Raw genomic sequence first — 25,606 nt, 5'->3', positions numbered from 1 at the left:
CTGATCTTAATTCTGTCTTGAACCTAATACTGTACTCATATTATTCCGAATCGGATCTCAGCCGGGAATATTGCTGGCATTCCTAAGCCACAGTCAGACTGGTGAGGTGCACTGTGTAGTCAGAGGTGACATAAGGTAACGTAGTGTAGCTTTTGGGAGTGAGATTTCAGGTCAGTACAGTTGACTGCTTTGTACTGAACCCTTCATCAAACAATTACGCTGCTGGAGTCGTACCTTTAATGGCTCATACCTCCTGAGGATCTTATATATTAAAAGCCTCTGATGAGCGTCCGCGCTTGCTGTTTGCAGTTATATTAACTTTATCTATATCTGAGAATGGCTCAATCACGAGGCACAGCGCACAGTTTTGAGGCCGGCAGTAGTACAGACTGTGTAAAAATAGTGTGTAAATTTGGTACAATATTGCTAAGAACAAAACAGTCAAATTAAACAGTCACACATAATCATATCAGTAGCATTATAGCTGAGGATTAGAGTATAATCAACTAAAACAAGCAGCAGGAAGCAACAGCAGCTAACTGTGATTGAGACTTGAGAGCATTTGAATATTTCCACATCCATGAATATTTGAACATGGACAAAATTATTGGATTTTTTTTTAGCTGTTTACTGCAGTGTACTGAAGCTGATATTAAATTATAAGAAGAACTGTACAGGAATTATAGCTTATTTTAGTTAAAATTCATCAGTTGTAAGACTTTTAAGTTGTAAGAGTAGATTTAGAGTTGAAATGTGGCATTTTCATTTGGAATCGGTTGCTGTTAACTCTCAATATGACGTCCAAAGAGATGCTGCTGTCAGTGTGATAGAAACAGCATTAGGTATGGGCAAATCACAAAACCACAAATCCCAGAGCATAAAAAAACAATTGTAGTAGGTGAGTTTTTCCCAGGTGAAGAAAATCCCAATTAGAACAGTTTGCTAGATAAAGAGCACTCTCCATGAAGTAGGTATATCTGTGTCAATGTCAACACTCAAGAGACTCCTTCGCCAAAGTTAATTCAAAGAGATTAACACAAATAGGAAACGAGTGTTAATCCTTAAAAGTGCACAGGGATATATTATCTGCTCAGATTCAGCCAAATGCTTTAAAACTCACTAGATGCCGCTTCACGATTTACAAATAACTCAGTTGGTGTTACTTCACAATAGAATCCATCACACACAAAACACATAAATATACACTGTTATTTTTCTCTGACCCACCACAGTGACCGCATCGTTGACGAGCGACTCGCCGAAGACTATGATGAAGAGCATGTCGTTAACGTGGACCTCCTCAAACACAGCGATCACAGCGACAGGATCCACGGCTGAAATCAGAGCTCCGAAAAGCAGGAACTCCATCAAGCCTGCCTCCACCTTATCATCTACACACACAGACACACAGACACACAGACACGATCCCAGTTCCACCTACTCCAGCTATGACTTTTGGCAACACAATGACTAATTCAGGATAAATTGTACGTTTCTTTCACGTTTCATGATAACTCACCGATGACCCCTGCCTGCTTCACTCCGTAGAGACAGAACCCCGTACAGAAGGCGTTCCACAGAGTCCCCACCACCGCATACATCAAAATGGCACCCAGGTTGTCAAAAAACAGGCGGGCCGGCATAAAATACCCGGCATCCCCTACTATAGTGGGGAGCAGAAAGAGGAAGAAGAGGCCTGGGTCTAACTGGTAGAGCTGCTTCTTGCTGGCGATAAGCACCACACCACCCAGAACCAGACCCAACAGAATCAGCATGCAGCTCTCTGGGACCAACGTGGTGAAGCGCTGTGAGAGGTGGAACACTAAGAGACACAAGAAGAGAAATAAGCTTTCATAACTTCCTGTGGATCCATAAATGCAAAACTATACATTTACAATTCAGAAAAATAAACAGTCACAAATTGCACAAATAAAAACTAGGAAATTTTCCAGACACAAAGAAATCATTTATACATTTTTGTATTTAAAAAGATACCTGCAATTATTATTACTATTAATTTCGAGTGAAACCGAGCATCACTTTTATTATCCAAATAACGGAGTGAATAAACACTCATTGTTAAGCTGATTCAGTTTAATATGGTGTAAAACATCATGTAAAATGACTCATATACCATAATAAAAAGCCTACAATGACTGCACGCTAGCAAACAGGACGGGATTCATGCTGACTGATAAAATTACACATCCAGTGAGCTGGCAGACTTACTTAAGAAGTACATGTGTCAGTGATGCATGTTTTGAAACTAAAACTAATTCTAAACTAATTTGCATTGTTCAGCACAGCATGAAACAAAAGCTTTAAAGCCAATTAAAAGATAATAGAAGCTGGCAGTAATGAATATTAATAACGTGTAAGAAATGAAACACAGAGACATGCTGTTACACGCTGGAGAGATGTTTTATCCTTCTTATACCGCGTCAGTTTTTTTTTAGCAATTAGTAGCAATCATTTTTTAGTGTTTTACTCATTAAAAAACATGCAATATTTTTATCCATTTATAGTTACATTTAATGTTGTGGAATGTCTGTAATGCAGCTTATATCCTGTTGGCACTTATGTTATAGCAGCTACACTAAAAAAAGTTACATTTACATTTACAGCATTTGGCAGATGCCCTTATCCAGAGCGACGCACATAGGTGCTTAAATCTCTAACATTGGATACATTAATGCTAGTGTTTTTTTGTTGTTGTTGTTGTTTTTTTTAAATAAATGCAAAAGATAGGAAAAAAAGTATTTCCTTAATAAGTAGGTCTTCAACCGCCGTTTGAAAATAGACAGTGACTCAGCTGCCCGGACCTCTAGGGGGAGTTCATTCCACCACCTTGGTGCCAGTACAGAGAAGAGTCTTGTAGTATACTTGCCTCTTACCCTGAGAGATGGTGGAACCAGTCGAGCAGTGCTGGTAGATCTGAGGGTGTGAGGTGCAGTGCGAGGAGTGATGAGGGCTTTGAGGTAAGAGGGAGCTGGTCTGTTTTTGGCTTTGTAGGCCAGCATCAGTGTTTTGAATCTGATGCGTGCAGCTACCGGAAGCCAGTGGAGAGATCGCAGCAGCGGGGTGGTATGCGAGAACGTTGGCAGATTGAAAACAAGCCATGCAGCTGCATTTTGGATCATTTGCAGAGGACAAATTGCGTTCATAAGTAGACCTGCCAGCAGTGTGTTGCAGTAATCCAGTTTTGAAATGACAAGAGACTGAACAAGTACCTGAGCAGCCTGTCTGGACAAAAATGGCCTAAGTTAGCCTAAGTTAGCCTAAGTTAGGCCTAAGACCTGAGTTAGCTTTACATCTGACTATTATTAAGCTCTGACACAAACATTAAATAAACTTCCCTTTCTAAATATAAGCAATTACACACATTTTTGATCTGTTCATGTGGACAATCTAATACAGACTCCTCTGTGTATGTCGTTATAGAAACAGTCAAATATTAGAACAATTAATATAAATGTATTATTTGCTGCTGTACTCCAGACGTGTTGTTGATGAATATAAAACGGTATAAAAGTGATGACTGTTATAAAATTGATCTAAAATCAATCTACAAAGCTTCAGACGAATAAGAACGGAGTACTTACTGTGTTGTGATCTAAACTCCTGACACTTTTGGTACTATGACAGTTCTCTGTTGAATGAGAACATGTATTATGTGTGTGTGTGTGTGTGTGTGTGTGTTATCCTACATTCTTTTATATAGTTCTTTTCAATGGCAATATGGGAAATAGAAATTTCCTCCTTGAAATAAACTAATAATATATCCAATATCCAATATATCTAAGGTGCTATAAGAAAACAGCTCTTGTAATGAATTCGTTGTAAATGAATTGTTTTAAATGAAACTGTCACACACACCATTACACACTAAAGCAAGAAGAACCCAGAGGTGAGAAGACTCGTGTCTTCACCTCGACTGAATGATTTGGAAATGGAGTAATTTGAACAAAAGACATATTTAATTGACAACTAATCTCTGAGTGTTGTCATTTAAACCGTCCAAATGTGGTTTAAATTTCACAGTGAAATCGATCTATCGTGGAAACTCTAGACATGTATAGTGTAACAGATAATCACGTGACGTGGTGATCTACAGGTTGTCTGACAAAGTCGAAGTGAGGGTGAGGGTAAGAAAGGGAGATACAGTACGAAAAAAGAGTGAGAGAGAAAATGGCTGAAGAACTAAAGTGCCGAGAGGAGGAGGAGGGTAATGGGAGCGTCTAATGGCAGTAATTATTCATGTTTTTCATGGACAGAGGGATCAGAGCACGACACACACAAACACGCCTCCACCAGGGACACATCAATCAGCTCCGTATTGTAAGCCATTCATCAGTGCACATGAAAAAACTCTCTTTCTCTCTTTCGCTCTCTCTCTCTCTCTCTCTTCTCTCACACACACACACACAACATACTGTACATTTATTCCCATCTTTTATCGAACACACACAAGCACCCAATCCTGAAACAATAAATGTGTGGATTTAAAGGCCAATGTTTCCAGTTTGGTTGATGCTTTTAAGCCATGGAAAGAGAAAAAGAAAGGCAATCTCTGTCCATCACACTGAGTCCCAAGTACACTTTTACAAACAGACCCGGGCTTTTAGTACGCAATTGTTCTGGAGCAGACGAGCCATTAAAGCGCAGCGCCTGCTTCCTCCAATCAGATAAGAGCTATAGTGCTGTAATAAAAAGCTTGTTGATAATTAAATACTGTATTAAGTAAACCATGGCCCTTTTTCATCACATGAGAACATAGTGCTTTTGTTTTTATGTATTGTCTTTTGTGTAATGTTTTGTTTGTTTGTTTGTTTGTTTGCACTTTCTTTTATCCTGCACTTTCTTTTTGTCTTTTGTCTTGCACTGTTTGCACCAGGTTGCACTTTATGTGGCTAGGATTAACTTACCTAAGCTCTGTCTTTGTTCTATGTACTGTAGCATCATGGTCCTGGAGAAACGTTGTCTCATTTCATTGTGTACTGCAACAGCTCTATATACTGATGAAATGGCAATACAAGCTTCTTGACTTGACTTCACTTGACTTGAGTATGCAGGTAAAACATGCTATAGCCCATATAAAGAGCTCTAATACAAATAGATTTGGGTTTAATGGATGTGAACGTACAGTATGGAGACAAACACATTCTCCAAAATGATAACCGACAAGCGTGATTTATTACTTCTGGTCGTGCACAATCATCTGAATGCCTGTTAACGTGTTCAATCCTATAACAAAACAAACAAACAAACAACAAACATTTCAGTTTTAGCCACAGAAACATGTTGTAGGATGTAGCTTTGGGATGTGTTATAGGCTGTAGTTTGTGGAACAATTCCGGTGCGAATCATTAACGACACTAAATAAACAAACTCTTTTTTTTTCCATTTCTTTATTAAGCCTCCAGGTCTTAAATTTGCTGGGAATGAGACTGCCGCTCAGATTCCCTTAGGAGATGCTGTTGCTCGGCACATGTATGTCGTCGGTCCCGAGAGACAGCAGGCACAGCAAATATTGACCTTGGTTTTGGTTTGTAATAATTGCTGTGAAGAGTTAAGCACCTTGTAATGCTATATTATGATATAATGCTTTATATCAATTACTTGATATGACAGAAATTCAGCAAACTGGACATTGCAGAGACGTGACAAGCACCAAAAGAAAGATAGAAGATACATGGAAATGAATCAAGCATGAAAACGTAATATGGTATCAGCTGGGATTGAGAGTGTCTCTTTACGTTATCGTCTGAACAGCTGCTGTAATTAAGTTTATTTTAAATAAACATTTGTTTTAAGGATAAGGCCAAGAGGACATGTTGGGAGTCTCAATCTATTTTAATAAGGGTGATAATCTGGGAATTTGTGAGCCGCTTTTTGACAATGAGGCAGTGGGGCTTCAAAGCAGAGCTGAGACAGTAAGAGTTCCTGCATACTTCATAGTCAGAATTGATTGGATATCATTTTTGGTTCTTTTCTCAAAACCACACACTTAGACTTACTAGAAATAATTTAAATCTTTTAGGAATTCAGAAAATATGTTGTTTTCTAAGTTGCTCAGAAGCTTCTGGTTACACAATTCCACTTGTCTATATACAGTTGTAGAAAAGGACATTGTTTATAGTCACACTATCTGGTGTCACCCAGATGAGGATGGGTTCCCTTTGGAGTCTGGTTCCACTCAAGGTTTCTTCCTCATACTGTATCATCTCAGGTAGTTTTTCCTCACTACAATCGCCTCAGGCTTGTTCATTAGGGCTACTTTTCAACTTTTATCATTCAGAACGTTTCAGGTCAACTTTTCAACTTTTATCATTCAGGTCATTTTTATTCAGAACGTCTATTGTTAAAAAAGCTTTACAAATCAAAATGAACTGAACCAGAAGCTCAAAGGAAAGACACTGTAGACATAACAGCAGCATGAGGGTCCACGTTATAGCCGTGTTTTAACAGTAGTTAAAACAAATCTAGTGATAAGTCTTCCCAGAACAGTGGAGCTTATTATAACAGCAAAGGGGGAAAAGTCTGATGTGCACCAAGTACATATGGATGTAACTGGTTAGGTGTCCACATACTGTTCGCCATACCATGGAGGCAAAAAGGCATAGTACCTGTTTTACATTAAAAAAAACATGGAAAAGACAAAGTTGTGCCCTTACTGGTTTGTGTAGTCATTTCAGTGACATTCGGGGGCAGATATTCAGGTGCTGTATGTACTACAAATCTGTGGCCTGCTTTTCCAAATGCAAGACAAATATTCACTGTGAATTTCTGATGCTGTTGCAGAGAGAGAGAGAGAGAGAGAGAGAGAGAGAGAGAGAGAGAGAGAGAGAGAGAGAGAGAGATCTAAAATTGAAGATGTATGTGTTAGCTTGTGGAAACAGAGTGGGCTGTATGTCCAACACTCCCACGTGAACGACAGAGCTAACCAACAACACAATGACAAATTGGGAAAGGAGTTATGGTAAAAAGCAGGTGATGAGTGAGGGAGAGAGATCACATGGAGCGGTGGTGTTTATTTTTGCTCGCTTTACACCAGTAAATAAAAAGACAGACGGTGTCCATCAACGTGCATCTGCGGCGATCCACCAATGGTTTTTTTCCACTGCCGATATCCTTCTGTTTCAGTATGACGCATCATGAGAAGATTAAAGCTGTGGTCAGACATGTCTGATCTTCCACTGAGTATCTGCTTTCTGGGCATGTGTGTGGTGTGTACATAGAATGTGATGGAAGGATCAATCACACCATGTCATGTCACCATGTCATCAGAGCACCTCTGTTTTTGGTGTGACTATGAAGCAGTGAAGGTTGTATGCTCACTTAGTATAGTACAAACATCCAGTCCAGCTTGGTCATTTCTGTCATTATTTTTAGCTTTAATACACCTAACATACCTGGTCACTGACAGCAGGAAATGCTAAATTATGACTCTATTAAAAACATACTTTGTATTAAGTTGAAACGTAACCACCGCTTCAGCTCCAGTCCTAAATATTCACTAATCTGTGGTGGATTCTAGCTCACTCACCAGTTTATGCTGAGGTACAGTACATGCAGGAAATCTTATAAAGGAAGAGCTCCACCGCCTGGACTGTTGACTCTGCAGAATTGAATGCAAAGATTGCAAAAGAAAAAATAAACACTGGGAATTTTCTCAGTCAGGAAAATATCTGACTTTCTTTTTGTTTTTATGTTTTCTATATGAGCGAGGAGGGGTTCGATTGGGTAATACAAGTGATCTCAGTGCTGGTAAATTACCAATCAAAATAAGCCAGGCTTTCTGATGATGCCACAGCCATCTGTGGCCAGGAGTCCAACAGAGCAGTACTGGCTGTGATCTCTGCGTGGGAGTGATTGCAAGCTTGCACTCCCTTGTTTATCACAGAGACACAAGTAAGGCACGGGTGACTATGAGCTCATATATGTGGATAGTCGTTTCTTCCGAGTGTGTTACGCTGCTCTGTGAAACAGAATGAGCAGCAGTTCGGAATAACATGGTTGGCTTGCTTCATGTGTCTTGGAGGAAGCATGTCACCCTCTTGGGTTGGTAGATGTCACATGATAGGGGAGAGTTGGCTGGTAAGTGGGAATTGGCCAAGACTAAAAATTATGTAGAGAAATGTGTGTGTATTATATTTATATATGTACACTCACAAAGACAATAGGAGTCAACAAACTAATGAGAAACAGCAGAATTGTTATAGTTCAGCAACTTTATATTCATGATAAATAGCCAATAAATAGATAATGTTGGAAATACAGCAAAAAGTTCATCTGATCTCTACAAGCTTCACCAGTAAAACACCAACCCATAGTTTCACCCGGGAAAATAAATGAAGTAACTATAAAACGGATGGTTATTAAACTATTTATTAAACTTTATCGACCGATGAAAAGTGATTTACTAAAACATACTTTTGAGTTTATATTCTTGGACCCTGTCTAAATATTTAATTTTGCTATACTGCATTAATTAGGTTTGAATATTAATGGTTTATTTGGATATTTGCTGTGTAGATACAGGTTTGCCATCTGGCAGGGTAAGGCCTATTCAGTTCCCACTGGAATTTTTCTACAATTCGACCCCTGTATACAGCTCCACAAGGAGAAACCTTTTCCATATAAAGTGTCTCTGCTGACTAAGCATGACTCATTGCCATAAAGTAGAAGTGCTGTTTTGTGTGCTCATTTCAGTGCCAAGGAGAGACATTCACTGAATCCAGCTCCTGTTATATCCACCTTGGCTGCAAGCGTCCAGAAAAGTAGTTAGTCACCGATGGACCATAGGTCAAAGACTCCAGCTGTACTAATGTAATGTGTAATGCTACACTAATAGTCTTGGAAAATGCCACATACTGTACACCATATGGTTCATTCTACTTGATCTTCAGCATACAGGACCACTAGGTATGTTTCTAGCTATATGCTGAATGCATAATTTTGAAAATGATGTTTATTACCATGGTTCAGTCTTTCACAACTGTGGTCTGCAACTGCAGAGGTATGACTGGCACCAAGGAGGATGCTGCTTATGGCACCCAAAGATTCAGAAACCTCCATACAGAACACCAAAAGACCACAGCTGAAACGATATTTTGGTTGTGGTTTACACTCAGCACAAAAGCAAACCTGACAAGATAGTGTGGCACAGTTACATGGCAGAGTCAGTTGAACAAGAGCTCAACTTGCATGAGTTACTAAGCACCAAAACGCGCTACTTGGTGAACAAACCTAAAGCGGTCAGATATTGACACTGATGACCCAACCCTAACCCTAACCCTAACCCTTAGAGCACAAGTAACCAATGGTGCTGGGTCTAAAATGGAACCAGTAACAGTACACAGGGTTTAAACCCTCACAAACCTTGAGTCCGCCTGAGTAATATATAGTCAGTGGTGGCCATTTGGTGGTACTTTTCATTAATGGATAGATTTATTGGCTACACTCAGAAATTGTATGTGCGTTCAGAAAAAGAGAGGTGTGAAATAACTTGTACACTTTCTTGTCATTGGGGTGAATATAATTTAAGCTTTAAGCTACATAATCGGGCCAAAAAGTCCTTGAATGTTTGAAGGTAAAATATATTTATTAATGGTACAAAGGACAGATGGAATGGTACATTAGTCCATATGCAAAGTGGTGAGAGTTCAAATCCAGGTACCACCAAAGTGCCTCTTCTGTTACGCTTTCATCTGTTCAGTGTATCTGTAAATAGCTTTGGATAGAATTGTCTGGCAAATGAATTAAAATAAGTGTAAAAATGTATCTGAACAAGACGCAAGTACAGTTTGCTAAACACTACTGATTCATCATCAATCATCTTTGCCCTACAACAGACATTTCTAAAACAATGCATATGCATAAAATGCATTTGATTTCTTGAAATGTCTCCATCGTTCAGCTCTCTGTTCATTTTGTCTTGTTCCTGATGTTTTTTTCCCCCTCTCACTATTGATTTATATAATCTGTTTGATTTCTTTTTTACTGAAAAAAAAAAAGATTTGACTTTACTGTTCTGCACACTGGTTAACACTTTCTGTCTTGCTATAGAAATAAAACTACCGTGACTTTATTTAATGATCAGGATATGTATGTCAGTTCCTCAGGAGCTCTCATTTGCACTATTATAAACTGTTGTAGAAAGGACATTATTTACATTGACATTATTTACTGTAGAGTGTCACCCAAATGAGGATGGGTTCCCTTCTGAGCCTGGTTCCTCTCAAGGTTTCTTCCTCATTTCATCTCAGGGAGTTTTTCCTTGCCGCCGTCACCTCTGGCTTGCTCATTAGGGATAGGGATAGATATCCCTATAGTATATAGTATTTTAAATTTTAAGTTAATCTTTTTTACATAAATTTTAAACTTTACTCTCTCTCTCACTCATTTTCTACCGCTTATCCGAACTATTCTCGGGTCATGGGGGAGCCTGTGCCTATCTCAGGCGTCATCGGGCATCAAGGCAGGATACACCCTGGACGGAGTGCCAAACCATCGCAGGGCACAAACACACTCTCATTCACTCACTCATTGAATTGAATGTATGTATATGAAAACAGGATGTGTTACTTGTTGTACATGTGTTCTTGTTCTCACCTGTGGTAATAAAAAAAGGTGACAGTCTCTCACACCTTGACCCACACAGTCTACAGAAACACCTACAGAAGGTTATGAGATCAGAAACTACTGATTAGAAGGTTATGAGTTTAAATCTCAGTTCTCTCTTGGGCCCTTGAGTCAGGCAGTCATATCTCTGGCTTAATTTGAAGTACTGTAAATGAAAGATCTGATAAAGTGGCCAATCATACAGCTTGGTGAAATATATGCTCAGACACACCTGATTCATTATTTAAAGACCAGGCTATGTATGTGTGTATGTATGTGTGTATGTATGTGTGTATGTGTATATATATGAGTGTATGTATGTATATATGTGTGTATATGTGTGTATGTATGTGTGTATGTGTATACAGTATATATGAGTGTGTGTATGTATGTATGTATGTATGTGTGTATATATGTATGTATATATGTATGTATGTGTATATATGAGTGTATGTATGTATGTATGTATGTATGTGTGTGTATGTATGTGTATATATATATATATGAGTGTATGTATGTATGTATATATGTGTGTGTGTATGTGTGTATTTGTGTATATATGTGTGTATGTATGAATGTATGTATGTATGTATGTATGTGTATATATATGAGTGTATGTATGTATGTATGTATGTATGTATGTATGTGCGTGTATATATGTGTGTATGTATGTATGTATGTAGGTGTATATATATGAGTGTATGTATGAATGTATGTATGTGTGTATATATGTGTGTATGTATGTATGTATGTATGTATGTATGTATGTATGTAGGTGTATATATGAGTGTATGTATGTATGTATGTATGTGTGTATATATATGTGTATGTATGTATGTATATATGTATGTATGTATGTAGGTGTATATATGAGTGTATGTATGTATGTATGTGTGTATGTGTGTATGTATGTGTGTATAAAGTATATAAGAGTACCAGATTAAACTGTGTTCTCTCTCGTCCTCACCTTAGGTAAAGAGGAAACCGTGTAATTTTAACATGCGTAATTTTACGCATTTTTTATTCCCAAACATTATCATCACACGAAACTTTTCAGACTCCTTGATGTATCCACATGATCGCAGTAACCTTATGGTTGGCTCATAAAGCATAAAGACGCGCCGCAAGGATAACACACTTAACACACTCAACTTTTACCTTTGAATGATCCAACGCTCCATTTTTACTCACATATTTTGGCGACGCTGGCCAACAAGAGCCAAATGGCAATGATGTACGGTGTCTGTACGTAGCTCCATTCCCACTGTACTATCCTATAGCCACCTCCGTGGTGGTGAGACGCTTCTTTGTGGACCGTAGTAGGGGCCGGTTGCTCTGCCGAGCGGGCCAAAGCGAGCCCGGGACGGCCGGCGGACTCCTCAGTACCGGAGCGGTACGCGGTAGTAGTGAGAGCCGGAGTCGAGGATGGAGCTGCTCCATCTGTGTAACGGCCAGTCGCCGCATCACCAGCAGCAGCACTGAGGAGCAACACCACAGTCAAGGAGAGCATCTTCCGTTTACGTGTCTGCTCTCATCGTTCAGGCGTCTCCATCGTGCTTTTATACCTCCCCTGTACCGGTTTACAACATCAACACCTCGATGACCGCCGGTAACTCGCGAAGGTACGTACAACTGGCGCATGCGCAACAGAGCACAGGTCTACCTTAGGAAGCCTATACTAGAGTACTAATTAGTTGCTAGAGTGTGCATGCCAAACCTCATAGTGTATCGTAGTGTGCATGTTAAACCTCATAGTGTATCATAGTATATCATAGTGTGCATGCCAAAAGTCATAGTGTATCATAGTGTGCATGTTAAACCTCATAGTGTATCATAGTATATCATAGTGTGCATGCCAAACCTCATAGTGTATCGTAGTGTGCATGTTAAACCTCATAGTGTATCATAGTATATCATAGTGTGCATGCCAAAAGTCAGTGTATCATAGTGTGCATGCCAAACCTTATGGTGTATCATAGTGTGCATGCCAAACCTCATAGTGTATCATAGTGTGCATGCCAAACCTCATAGTGTATCATAGTGTGCATGCCAAACCTCATAGTGTATCAGTGTGCATGCCAAACCTTATGGTGTATCATAGTGTGCATGCCAAACCTCATAGTGTATCATAGTGTGCATGCCAAACCTTATGGTGTATCATAGTGTGCATGCCAAACCTCATAGTGTATCATAGTGTGCATGCCAAACCTCATAGTGTATCATAGTGTGCATGCCAAACCTCATAGTGTATCATAGTGTGCATGCCAAACCTCATAGTGTATCAGTGTGCATGCCAAACCTCATAGTGTATCATAGTGCATCATAGTGTGCATCCCAAACCTCATACAGTAGTGTATCACAGTGTATGCCAAACCTCATAGTGTATCATAGTGTGCATGTTAAACCTCATAGAGTATAATAGTGTGCATTCCAAACCTCACAGTGCATCATAGTGTGCATGTTAAACCTCATAGTGTATCATAGTGTATCATATAGTGCATGTTAAACCTCATAGTGTTTAGGTGTGCTTGCAAAACCTCATAGTGTATCATAGTGTATGCCAAACCTTATAGTGCATCATAGTGTGCATGTTAAACCTCATAGTGTGTCATAGTATGCATGCCAAACATCATAGTGTATCATAGTGTGCATGTCCAACCTCATAGTGTATCATAGTGTGCATGCCAAACCTCATAGTGTTTAGGTGTGCATGTTAAACCTCAGTGTCATAATATGCATGCCAAACATCATAGTGTATCATAGTGTGCATGTTAAACCTCATAGTGTATCATAGTGTGCATGTTAAACCTCATAGTGTATCATAGTGTGCATGTCCAACCTCATAGTGTATCATAGTGTGCATGTTAAACCTCATAGTGTATCATAGTGTATCAGTGTGCATGTTAAACCTCATAGTGTATCATAGCGTGCATGCCAAACCTCATAGTACAATGTTCACATATTGAGTACCATGGTAGAGACCAAACACTTGTATAGCAACTAGTAAACATTGTGTTTTGAGATGTGATTGTGTTTAACGTTTACTCAGTGTCAATGTCTCATTATGTCTAATTGACATTTCCAAAATAGCATAAACAAAAAATATTATTCCAGACTTTCAGACAGTATACCTAATATCTGAAAAATACTGTCTAGACAGGACAAGACTCCCTTTTCACTCTTAATATATTGTGGTTGAATTGCGACCCCTTGTGGACAAACGAGGAAACACTGGCAATGTAGAACAAGGTGTAAGGTGTTTAAAAAAGGTGAGAACGAGATCTTAGTGAGATATAAAGCTGGAGATGGTGGAGAACCCTGATGGTTTATAAAAAAAAAAGTCAGGAAGTGCGACTTTTACTTCTTTCAAGCACAAGTCTCTTTATTTCTTCAGGTTTCTTCTCATTATTGACACAAAACTGTCTTAGCTTGCAAGATTTCTGTTTCACATTCAGAAAGGAAATGGAAACCTTTTCTTCGTTTGAATTCAATTTCTCCATGTTCCTAATTTGGTTCTAAAGGTCAGGCAGGCAAACACTGGGATTTGACACTAAATGACCTTCAAGAAATGACAACTTGACAAATGGTCTGTTAAGATATTTTATTTTCTGCATTCAATGTCATTGTTCAGGTTCATACATCTACACACACATATCAAAGGGTTAAAAACAAAAAATAACTGCGTCTACAGTAAGGGAGTTTGCATGCATGTGCTTGAAGTGGTCAAGAGTAAGGCCTGGATCTCTTAACAGTGGTGCACACCTATAGTAATACATTCAGAATGAAGCAAGGGTCAGATAATTCTAAAATGTCATGCAGCATAACGATAGTGATGGTGAGGGACAATGAGCTAGCTGAATACTCCTCATACGACCTCCTGTGCAAAAGTAGCAGTGACCAAAAACACAGCATTTTGCTGAACTGAAACAGGTGTCACAGTGGAACTTTAAGGGGGTAAAAAGCACGACTTGTTTAGGTGCAATAGTGACTTCAAACATGTGCAATGTGGATTCCAGTGGATTTCCAACCACCACAGCCAAAATGCAAAGCATCCACAAAATTATTAAGTGTTGTGATAAAAAACAAAAAGCAAAAAGAACCAATGACCTACTTTTAATCCGATTAAGAACTCTTTTTGAGTGAAGATTAAAAAGCTTAGCTATAAAGAATTTACCATTTTAAACGGTCTGGAACAGCTATTTATAATGGAAATCATATCTTGAGAACTTACTTCAGTGTAAAACAGCAACTTTAATAAAAAAATAAAAAATAAAAAAAAAACCTTAGCTTCTATCTAACGCTATACAGTCTATACAGTCAGACTCTGTCCACCCAAGTTTACTCGTCCTTTAATGTGCTACATATACTAGAAAAAAAAAAATTCTGAACCTGTACAAAATATTCTGCTAAAATGTGCATCATTGTTGGGTTGTATATAAATTATATTAATAAACATGTCTTGTAGTTTAATACTTTAGGCACCAAAAAAACCCTCAAAGGTCAAGTGATGAGTAATGAATTTGTGCTTTTCTGTGAAGAGTCTTTAGAGTTTCTTCATTATTCCATTACAGGAAGATGAAGTGCAACCGCATCAGTCGTCTGAGAGGAAAAAAAGTCTCCACCTACTCAGCTTCTCATTTCTCAGATCTTGTAGCTCTCAGCAGCCAATTCTTGTTTAGTCCTTTAATATTTCAGGTTCGCTCATCTGAGACTCAGCGCCTGCACCACCTCCAGGTTCAGACCGCTTTTCAACGTCCTCCGCACTGTAACAGCATACAATTCGGCATTAACTTGGAGAAACATCTCTTTAGAGCTACAAAGCAACAAATTATAACCAAAAATATTTCACATAACTGCATACACTTCAGTGCAGACCAATTCTGCCAATCTGATTGGTCAGAAGAGAAGGCATTAATTTAATTGATTTTTTCCAGCCATAATGGTAGTGTTGATAATGTTGTAGCAATGCGAGTCACAGGTTTATATTGTACAAATGTGCTTGTTTTAATATGTTAAACTTCCATCTAATTAATAATTCTAGAAATTCTAACAAAAAAAATCCTGAATGAGAAAACGTTTTTGCGCCATTGTGCAGTGTGTTAAACTCAGCTCTCCTGTTATTTGTCATATGTACATTACCACACCATCTACGTTTCTGCATATATTTCCTGTTTGCGGATATCGTCCTCTTTTCCTCAGATGATCGCTATGGGCCTTGAAGCACCTCCATGGGCTTCTTATAATGTCCTCATACAAATTCATGTGAAAAAATTCATCATGAACACCAAGTTCTTTATTAAGAAATGTCAAAATGCCATTTTCTGATCTTGCTTTAAACAAACAAACAAAAAGTTGTTCAGTCTCTTTCAGATTGTAGATTCATGCACTTTGACATCAACTGTAGCAAGAGCTTGCTGTAGGTCCAGTGATGATAGTTTTAAGGTTTTTGGAGACTTCTTTAAGCATCTTGCAGTCTGCTCTTGGGGTAAATTTGCTTGGACGGCCAGACCTGCCTATGTTGGTAGTTGATTAATGTGCTGCACTTGTAAATGATTGTCTGGACAGTGGAATGGCTGATCACAAATTCTTTTGGGATCTTTTTATATACCTTACCAGATTCATAAGTATTTTTTCCTCACAAGAAATTCAACCTTTTTTTAAATAAAATTTTACAGATTAAAAAAAAAAAAACCTTTGAAACTACCTATGAAACTATTTATTAAAAAAAAAAAAGGATTTCATGGGATGCCCTAATTTTTTCACATGACTGAAAATGACCGTGCTGTCCTAACTGCATTACCTGCATTATCTGGTTGCAGTTACTAACACAGCACAGACTCCTTCATCAGATACATGCTCAGTACCTGCATCATTCCATATGCTGCATTTTTTTATTCATTTATTTTTCTACCGTACAGCCTCTTTCTTTCATTTGCTACTTCTCAAATTTATTTCCACTTCAACTTATTTTCTCATTTTTAAATCTTATTCCATTTGAATTTTTTTTATTTAAATCCCCTTTTGACCCAATTCTTTTTAATTATTATTTTTTTTTTATCTTACTTTTTGTGACCAATAAAATGGTCCAATAATTGTGAACAAAAAAAAAATATGTATTTGAAATTTGGTTTATGGTGTTGAGAAGATTCCCAAGAGTCTTCTGAGGTGCCCAGTGTGAAAGGTTGACCTCTTGGGTCAAGGTCACTTTCTTTCATTCTCCCTTGTTCTGAGCCATAGAACAATATGGAGAGAACACAGGTCTGGCACAGTCACAGCTTGGTGCTGATACCATCCTAGAATGACCTCCAAGCATTGTTCAGCATTATAAAAAAAAAAATCTACTAAAGGAAGGAATAAAAGCAGCTTGTGTCAAATAGTAAAGGAAGAAATCAAAAGCCTTCAGACATACATAGTGCCATATACTAAAACTGGTCCAGAACAGAAAGTAATGGAAATGGAAAGAAACAGAAGTCCTTTGTTGCTGCCCTACATGCCAGGAAGCATACAGAGCAGTGGAAGAATGAAAACTGCGTACTCTAAATGTGTAGATAAATTTTATCCTAGTTATCATTTAAAATGGTCAGTATTCATTATAAACCTTATTTATCTTTCTAAAGTGAAAAAGACCCAAATCTGAATGAATCACAGCAGGTTCAGTGTTTATATTTCAAACATTAGTGTGCTTTTTCTCTCTCCTGACCCAAATATTTCTCTTTTATTACTGTTCCAGCCTACTTCTTTGTCATTATGAGATTAACCAACACACAAAAGGGCTGAAGAGGAAAAATGTGCCTGAACCAGGACACAACACAGAAAGCCTTACAGAAAGTATTCTTTAAAACAAAAAGGACCAGGAACTAGTCATATTACAACTGATGGGTACACAGAGTAATCACTAAGAAAAAAAATAAATCGAAGTACAACATTCACCTGAAGCCAATTGGCCCGTTTTAAAAGAGCCGCCAAGAAGAAAATAAATCCCTTGGTCTTTAAAGTGTCACCAGTGCACTTGATCACTGAGGGTGTAAAAATTGCATGAGGCAAACTCTGTAGCTTTTACCCTAATGGTCCTGAGGTCATAAGCCCGGTTCTGGACCTGTTATTACTTTGGCTAGTGCAAGTTTTATTAAATTATTAGTCTGTGGGAATAAAATGCTAAATTAAAAAAATGTTTAACAATGTGTAGAAAACATTGTAAAAGTAACTGTTCTGAAAGCATCAATACCTTTTTTTGGAAAATAGTACAGTAACTATTCTAATAGCAATAGTTATCTACCGTGTATTAAGCAATCAGGGACATGATTGTCAGTGGAAAATATTTAGCACTTGTTTATAAAAATTGCACACGCTTTCCATTAAGCTCATTCCTTACAAATGCTAGTTATCTGATCTTAAATTAAAAGCAATAGCTAGTTACATTAAATATTGAATTGGGCTGTAATGGGGAAGAAGAAGAAGAAGTGCAAGAAGAAGTGCAAGAAGAAGTGCAAGAAGAAGTGCAAGAAGAAGTGCAAGAAGAAGAAGAAGCGCAAGAAGAAGTGCAAGAAGAAGTGCAAGAAGAAGCGCAAGAAGAAGCGCAAGAAGAAGTGCAAGAAGAAGTGCAAGAAGAAGTGCAAGAAGAAGCGCAAGAAGAAGTGCAAGAAGAAGCGCAAGAAGAAGAAGAAGCGCAAGAAGAAGCGCAAGAAGAAGAAGAACTGCAAGAAGAAGTGCAACAACAAGAAGAAGAAGAAGTGCAACAAGAAGAAGAAGAAGAAGAAGAAGAAAGAAGAAGCGCAAGAAGAAGCGCAAGAAGAAGTGCAAGAAGAAGTGCAAGAAGAAGTGCAAGAAGAAGCGCAAGAAGAAGTGCAAGAAGAAGCGCAAGAAGAAGAAGAAGCGCAAGAAGAAGCGCAAGAAGAAGAAGAACTGCAAGAAGAAGTGCAACAACAAGAAGAAGAAGAAGTGCAACAAGAAGAAGAAGAAGAAGAAGAAGAAGAGGAAGAAGTGCAACAAGAAGAAGAAGAAGAAGAAGAAGAGGAAGAAGTGCAACAAGAAGAAGAAGAAGAAGAAGAGGAAGAAGTGCAACAAGAAGAAGAAGAAGAAGAAGAGGAAGAAGTGCAACAAGAAGAAGAAGAAGAAGAAGAAGAAGAAGAAGAAGCGCAAGAAGAAAAAGAAGAAGAAGCGCAAGAAGAAAAAGAAGAAGCGCAAGAAGAAAAAGAAGAAGCAGCACAAGAAGAAAAAGAAGGATCTCCTTGTGCTGTGTAGCGTGTGAGTACAAGAACAGTAACCTATTGCAATTGTGGATTGTTTTTTTCTCTCATCCACCAGCTCTTTACATTTTGCTTTGTAGAAATGCACATGAGTGTTTTTTAGTTTCCAGACCAATCAGGTTACACTTTTTGGGGCCCCAGTGATGAGAAGGACAGAGGACAAAGTGGCATCTTGATAATCTTGCTAGTCTCATATTTTCCCCACAATATAAAAGCTTCATATTCCCTTCACGTGTATGTGCGTGCACGTTACTCACGTGATTTCCTGTTCAGCCGTGATCGTTTCCTTGTTTTAGGACTAGACTGCCTCTCTGTAGGATTCTGCGTAACAGACTTAACAAGACGGTCCATGATCTCATCTGTTGCATCATCCTGTGAACTTGCGCCGTCTTCTTTACCTGTAGACGTCGGAGATGGAACACCACCTCCTAAACCTGTAAAGTACCGTTTTAAAAAAAGAGAGAATCAGTGAAAACACGTCCAGGACGAATCATAACGCCAAATTCATTCCATCAAACATAATAATACAAACAACACTTCGGCAAATGATTCTTCATATTCAGCTGTTAGAAGAGCGACGTCATGGTTAGTTCACCAAACATTAGAGATTAACACTGCAAGAAATATTCAAATTAATAACAACCTCTTAGAAATGTGTTGTCATTTCACACGTGTTATTATTCTTCATGCAACTAGCATTATACCTTCATCACATAATTCCTGCATTTCCAAGGTCTGTTCAGGTTCACCTGGAAGACCAAATGGTCCAGTTTTAACACGATTAAGCCAACATGGCGGTTTTGTTTAGCGTGTGGAGCAACAGTGTCATTTACACAAACGTAAGTGTAAGTGACAAACGTTTCATTTCCAATATGTCTCTTTTGTGTTGAACAAAACTTCTTATTTGAACAGTCTTTGATATATACAAAGAATGTCTTATGAGTTCACACCAGCAGCATGCACCATGTCCTCTACCTTCATCATTAGAGTCCTGATTCAGTGAAATGGGAGGAATATCAGAGCCAGCAGTCACCAGCTCTGTTAGAATAAACATGCTTCAGTTAAGACCCAAACCCTCTGAGACCAATAAGAATTATATTTGTACTTTACTGACTTTTTACATAAAATCAAATCTGCTCATCATCCTCACTGTTATAAAGGTCGTCTAGTTCGAATCGTATTATACCCAATGAACTAAAAGGATGACGAGATGTTCTTACTTCGTACAGCGCGAGATCTCCGCAGTTTGCAACGGTCGTCGTTGGCGATAAGAAGGTTCTTCATGTTCTCGTGCTCCTCTTGGGCTGGCTCGGCTTCTGTCGCCATGGAGACTGGAGAAGGACTCTCTTGGGTAATGGATGGGACGGCTCCAGAGAATTTCTCTGTCTGAGAGAGCATGAGCACCATGAATCGGTTTGTAATTCTGTAATAATTATATTTGAATCATTATGTAATAATATGCATGCATAATTATATTAAACTGAGTCTAATGGTAAAGAGCATCACCAGAAGCTCCATTTCCAAATGTTCTTGGTCTAAAAACTAGGCCTAGTAAAACCACAGATATCTGCACGCGCGCACACAGTTATTTTCATTTCTAATTAGATTTAACAGAATCTCTGGAAAATTGTCCGTAGTGTGTGATTGCGTGAGTGAATAAGTGTGTGTGTGCCCTGCGATGGGTTGGCACTCCGTCCAGGGTGTATCCCTCCTTGATGCCCGATGACGCCTGAGATGCCCGAGGTAGTTTGGATAAGCGGTAGAAAATGAGTGAGAGTGAGTGAGAATAGAGCTCAGGTGAATCTAGCCATGTTGCTAATGCTAACCCAATGTTCGAATTTTCTGAGATCAATCATGTTCTCTATCTAGACTCAGCCATGTAGCTAAAAAATTTTTTCCCCATGTTTAAAAATGCATGCAGCTTTTAAACATATACAGACAAACTACAAAATAATTAGAACATAGCGCAAAGTTTGTGGGCCTAGGTCTACCCAGACCCATGTCTTCCACTAAGCCTCCGTGGTCAATGTTGAAACCTACGTCCTGTACTGAATGCAAAATAGTAACTGGATGGTGATTCAAGAGCAATTCTAACCTCAGTGATGAGCATGCCACGTGTCTTGGTGCGCTCACGGTGGGCTGCACGCTTGCGTTTGTGGGTGAGGACTCTCTCTCTTGTGGTGCGGTACTCCAGAGCAAACTCACTAATGATCTTACAGAATTGAGTTATCTTGATGTCCCGGACTGTGTAGGAAGGCTGTCCCAGGTACAAGAGGAATGAGTGGAACCTATGAGAAAGTGAGAGCGAGTGAATGAGTGAAAGACGTGGAATCAAATGTGACGGTAAATGGAGGACACATTCAGTGTAGTGAGGAAGTGTGTGTCCTGTCACCTGTTGATGATGCGTCTGTGAACCACTTTGAGAATGATGATCCTCTCTGTACAGTCTTTGAGAAACTCGGTCATTTTGCTCTTTTGCTGGGATTTGGTCTCGTGCTTGGCCATTATCTTCAGATTGTCCCAGGACATCTTACACTTCCTCTCCAGCTGAACCAAATTGTCTGACAGCTGCTCAAAGTCCACCTAGAAGAAAATAAGTGTCAGAAATTAAAAATCATGAACACAGGCATGACTCATGACAGATTTTTCCGTATATGAATTTTGCTGGGGGACACGGTGGCTTAGTGGTTAGCACGTTTGCCTCACACCTCCAGGGTTGGGGGTTCGATTCCCGCCTCCACCTTGTGTGTGTGGAGTTTGCATGTTCTCCCCGAGCCTCGGGGGTTTCCTCCGGGTACTCCGGTTTCCTCCCCCGGTCCAAAGACATGCATGGTAGGTTGATTGGCATCTCTGGAAAATTGTCCATAGTGTGCGATTGCATGAGTGAATGAGAATGTGTGTGTGCCCTGCGATGGGTTGGCACTCCGTCCAGGGTGTATCCTGCCTTGATGCCCGATGACGCCTGAGATAGGCACAGGCTCCCCGTGACCCGAGGTAATTCGGATAAACGGTAGAAGATGAGTGAGTGAGAGTGGGTGAATTTTGCTTCTTTTTTTTTTTTTTATTTCCCCCCCAAAGGTTTTAAACTATTGAAGATATTTGCTTCACAACACTGGACAGATTCCAGATATCCAATAAATATTAGACAAACTAATGTTTTAATACATTATATATAGGCTTCTTGCTGAAAAATTTGGTTGCCACTACAAGACCTACTTTGGCAGATCGGGTGATGGCAGAGATTTCCGAATAGACGTCTGATGTGTCTGGGAATTTCTCAACCACAAAGTTACAGCAGTGATGCAGCAAGGACTGTCGATGTACAGTATCCTTCACCTCGGTCACTTTCTCTAGATAACTCAGCTCAAATCCTTTCACCTGGAGAGGAGATAGAGGAAAAATATGTATGATAGGATAGTGAAAGGTCACATAAATTATGATACACGGTCAACTCGAATTATTGCCACTAATAATTAGACACCAGCTGCACAAGAACTCAGACTTTCAGCTCTTAAACGCATTAATCAGATGTCAACTTGAATATCACAAGGTCCTTCATTTAGACCATCGACTACTAGCCTACATATAGCGTCTGTAACTACATCCATCTAAAATTTAGCTATTGTACACCTGAACCTGGCCTGCGATGCAGAGGAAGCTTTGAAAGGAAAGACGATTACAGCAAAGAGAGCTGTGACTGGTCACGTGGATAACACTACAGTCTCTGGGGTTTTGGTTCTGCACACCTGGCCTTGACGCATGCATCAGATTTCTCACATGGCTTGTTAGCAGCATCAAAGCAAATGAGACACTCCACTTACGCTGGAGCTGTTGAGAAAATTGCCAATAGCCAACAGTGTTGCTAGGATACGCTTGAAGGTCTGGTTCTTGGCAAGTTGCTCCATACCGTGCTTCAAGTCAAAAAGAGGCTCAGCTATCTCCTATAGAACAGACCAGACGTGGGATCAGGGTTTAAGATTTGAATAATTAAAAAGAGTATTACACCAAGTATAAAATTCAGTCTCAATAGCATAAGCCTGTCTTCAGTCCTATTAGGAACTTACTGATGTCCCAACATTTTTCATGCTTAACTGTTGATCCATAATAACGAAAGAATTAATAAACAAAGAAAAAAAGTTAATGATTTGTGGGTGGAAGAAAAAAAATAATAATTTCTGAGTGAAGGAATATGTACTATTATGTAATATGCATGTAATATTGAGTATATACTATATATGTAATATCTAAACTGTTTAAAAAAATATAGAAACTAAGTGGAAAAACAAACCTTCTCCAAGCTCTCGTAGTTGAGCTTAAAAGCCCAGAGCTGCAGACGTGCTGTGAGGCCACTAATGGAGGACAGAGTGAGCAGAAACTGCTCTGCTGTACCCAGAGGCACGTCAGGATTGGCCAGCTGAGCCTCCTGGATCCTCTGTTTCTCCTCCTCTGTAGGTATCATAGTCAGGATTTTCTAAAAAGGTGTGTGGGGGAATAGAAAACAAACAATGAGACCAAGAATACAGACAGACTGATTAAGCTGCTGTAGCAATTATAATCTAAAGAAAAAGTGCAGAACGGCTGCCATCTTGTGGATTGAATTAGTAGTGCAGTACCTCAATACCCTCTTTGTTGATGGCAAATTCATCAAAACTGAGTATTGCAGATTTGATGACATGCACAGCAGGTAAAACGGTCATGCCGATGTTGATGGCGTTGCTTCTCTTTGGATCGAGAACAAGAATTGCAGGCTTCTTTACTTCAGGACCCTTCTGCAAAACCAAGAGTGTTCAAGATGTGAAACATGTCCCTGAACCATAAGGGCTAGTAAAGTATCCTTTTTTTCAATTACATACATTGGTTATGGAACCAGTATGGACCCAAAAAAAATTAAAAAGCACCACATCTACAAAACTCAAAATTAAAAATGGGTTTTGTTTTGTATAATTCCATTAAATTCCCACAAGTCTGTTACCTTAGCCACAGGAAGTTCCTTTGCCTTTGACTCAAACAAATGTTCCAGCTTATTGGTATCTATCGTGACCTTATCCAGTGATGCCCAGACAGTTCCCCGACCAAACTTGCATTTCCTGGGGCTCTCTGACTGCTTGAGTTCCTTCCAGAACAGCTTGACCGTCTTCCGTTTCTTGACAAACTCCGGATCTACAACTTGAGATGGAGAAGGGGGTCCACTCAGCATTCCAGGACCTGGAGGAGGTGGTGGCGGTGGAGGGGGGGCTGGTCCTCCAATCCCAGGGGGTGGAGGAGGTGGTGGAGGTGGAGGAGGGAGAAATCCTAGTCCTGGAGGTGGAGGAGGTGGTGGAGGAGGGAGAGATCCTAGTCCTGGAGGTGGAGGAGGTGGTGGAGGAACACCATTGGTCATACTTGTGTCAAAAATATCAAAGTCCAGTACATCAATATCCTCCTCTTCCAAAAGGTCAGAAAAGTCCAAGTCTTTAATGCGCAGTTCTTTGGAGCTGGGTTGCAAATGTTCCCATGCATCCTTGCTGTTCCTGGCAAGTGGAGTCATCATCGTCTTCTCAAGAGTCCGAGAGTGGGTCTCTGCATCGATGCTGTACTGTGGGCGCAACCGTTTCGTCTGCTCCTCCTGCTTGGTGCGAGCAGCATGGACACTACCCTCAAGCCCCTCCAGCTCTGCCCGCCTGGAGATATCCTCAACAGGCTGGGAGGGGCGAGATCGCAGACTGGAGAGACGACCGGCAAGACTGGAGATACCAAGATTTTCCAGATTGCTGTGCTCCCCATTGGGGCTCTTCAGTGGCCCAGAACTGCTGGGGGTGGAAGACTTTGAGTAAAGCATGTCCAGCATGATCTTCCTGTCATCAGAAAGAGTGCTTTGCTGATGCACACTTCCCCCTGCTGGCAGAAGGTGAGAAGAGGGACATCAGATGAGACTTACTGTATGAAATCTTATCTAAAATTTCTCAGCTCAGCAATGATTTAGAATTAGATCCTGGTAAGAAGCTTTACAGCCCATTAGTCCCTCTGGTTTTAAAATGAAAAGATCTATTCGGGTCCTCTTTAAAGAAATTTTTCATGTAATAAATAAGCTGTTAATTTAATAGGTCATATTACAGAATAGTAGATTTGTGAATGTACTAGTCAATCCAGAGAAATCTAAATCGAACACCTCTGGTATGTACAGGTGTATACATACTGAGACACCTCTTTCATTATACTATAGATTTGTCATTTCCGTAACCCATCACTCGGGTAAAAATAAAAAAATAAAGCAAAAGCATCAACACAAGCTCTATTTTGCTACACGCTACCATATTAACACCTCAACGAGAAGTCTAACTTTATTCCCCTCTCCTGCTGTCTGTATAACAGCCGAAGCCAGAAAGGAAACCGGAAAAATGATCCCAATCTCTGTCCCCACCTTCAAATGGTTTACATCTCTCTCGGGTAATGTTTGTACCCTGGAGGTTACTTTGTTTGTGCTGGGCTTAAAGTAAGTTAAAGAAAGATCAAAAGCTCAACCAGAAGAGGAAAGGGTGGATAGTACTTTTCCCAACTGTAAAGTCAATCTAAGACGCCAGGGTCAAAATTCTATCACAGTCCTTGAAAACAAACTACATACTTAACACAAGCTAATAAAGCTCTGCTAATAAAACCAGTAGAAAAAGGATTGGGGGGGGGGGGGGGGGGGGGAAAGAAAGTTGAGGAAAACATGACTATTGTCTTCCTATATAAAGATTAGTGAGCAAGGCAGATAT

General features: G+C 39.5%; 2 protein-coding genes across 12 annotated transcripts in view; both read right to left on the bottom strand.

Moving 5' to 3' along the window:
- slc9a5 (solute carrier family 9 member A5) overlaps positions 1–12,180 on the bottom strand; it is a 31,517-nt gene extending 19,337 nt beyond the window's left edge. Inside the window, exons 1-3 of the mRNA XM_060859188.1 lie at positions 11,815–12,180; positions 1,520–1,822; positions 1,228–1,391 (exon numbers count right to left, since the gene is read on the bottom strand). Of these exons, the coding sequence (XP_060715171.1) occupies positions 1,228–1,391; positions 1,520–1,822; positions 11,815–12,133 (786 nt within the window). The 5' untranslated portion in view covers positions 12,134–12,180. The remainder of the gene's footprint in view (positions 1–1,227; positions 1,392–1,519; positions 1,823–11,814) is intronic.
- A 2,029-nt stretch (positions 12,181–14,209) lies between these two features.
- Positions 14,210–25,606, bottom strand: part of fhod1 (formin homology 2 domain containing 1) — a 47,055-nt gene continuing 35,658 nt past the window's right edge. For 7 of the 11 annotated variants that reach the window (XM_060859067.1, XM_060859071.1, XM_060859074.1 and 4 more), the window contains 12 exons: positions 23,842–24,746; positions 23,483–23,638; positions 23,158–23,340; positions 22,691–22,810; positions 22,086–22,247; positions 21,262–21,452; positions 20,965–21,157; positions 20,090–20,255; positions 19,845–19,907; positions 19,574–19,618; positions 19,127–19,303; positions 14,210–15,386 (listed from right to left, as the gene is read on the bottom strand). In XM_060859067.1, the coding sequence (XP_060715050.1) occupies positions 15,325–15,386; positions 19,127–19,303; positions 19,574–19,618; positions 19,845–19,907; positions 20,090–20,255; positions 20,965–21,157; positions 21,262–21,452; positions 22,086–22,247; positions 22,691–22,810; positions 23,158–23,340; positions 23,483–23,638; positions 23,842–24,746 (2,423 nt within the window). In that variant the 3' untranslated portion in view covers positions 14,210–15,324. The remainder of the gene's footprint in view (positions 15,387–19,126; positions 19,304–19,573; positions 19,619–19,844; positions 19,908–20,089; positions 20,256–20,964; positions 21,158–21,261; positions 21,453–22,085; positions 22,248–22,690; positions 22,811–23,157; positions 23,341–23,482; positions 23,639–23,841; positions 24,747–25,606) is intronic. The other 4 variants (XM_060859072.1, XM_060859068.1, XM_060859073.1 and 1 more) reach the window with 4 other exon arrangements.

This window comes from Tachysurus vachellii, chromosome 23, assembly GCF_030014155.1.
Source record: "Tachysurus vachellii isolate PV-2020 chromosome 23, HZAU_Pvac_v1, whole genome shotgun sequence".
Taxonomy (NCBI): Eukaryota; Metazoa; Chordata; class Actinopteri; order Siluriformes; family Bagridae; genus Tachysurus; species Tachysurus vachellii.
The sequence above is the reverse complement of the archived record's forward strand: the minus strand, read 5'-3'. Positions and strand labels throughout refer to the sequence as shown.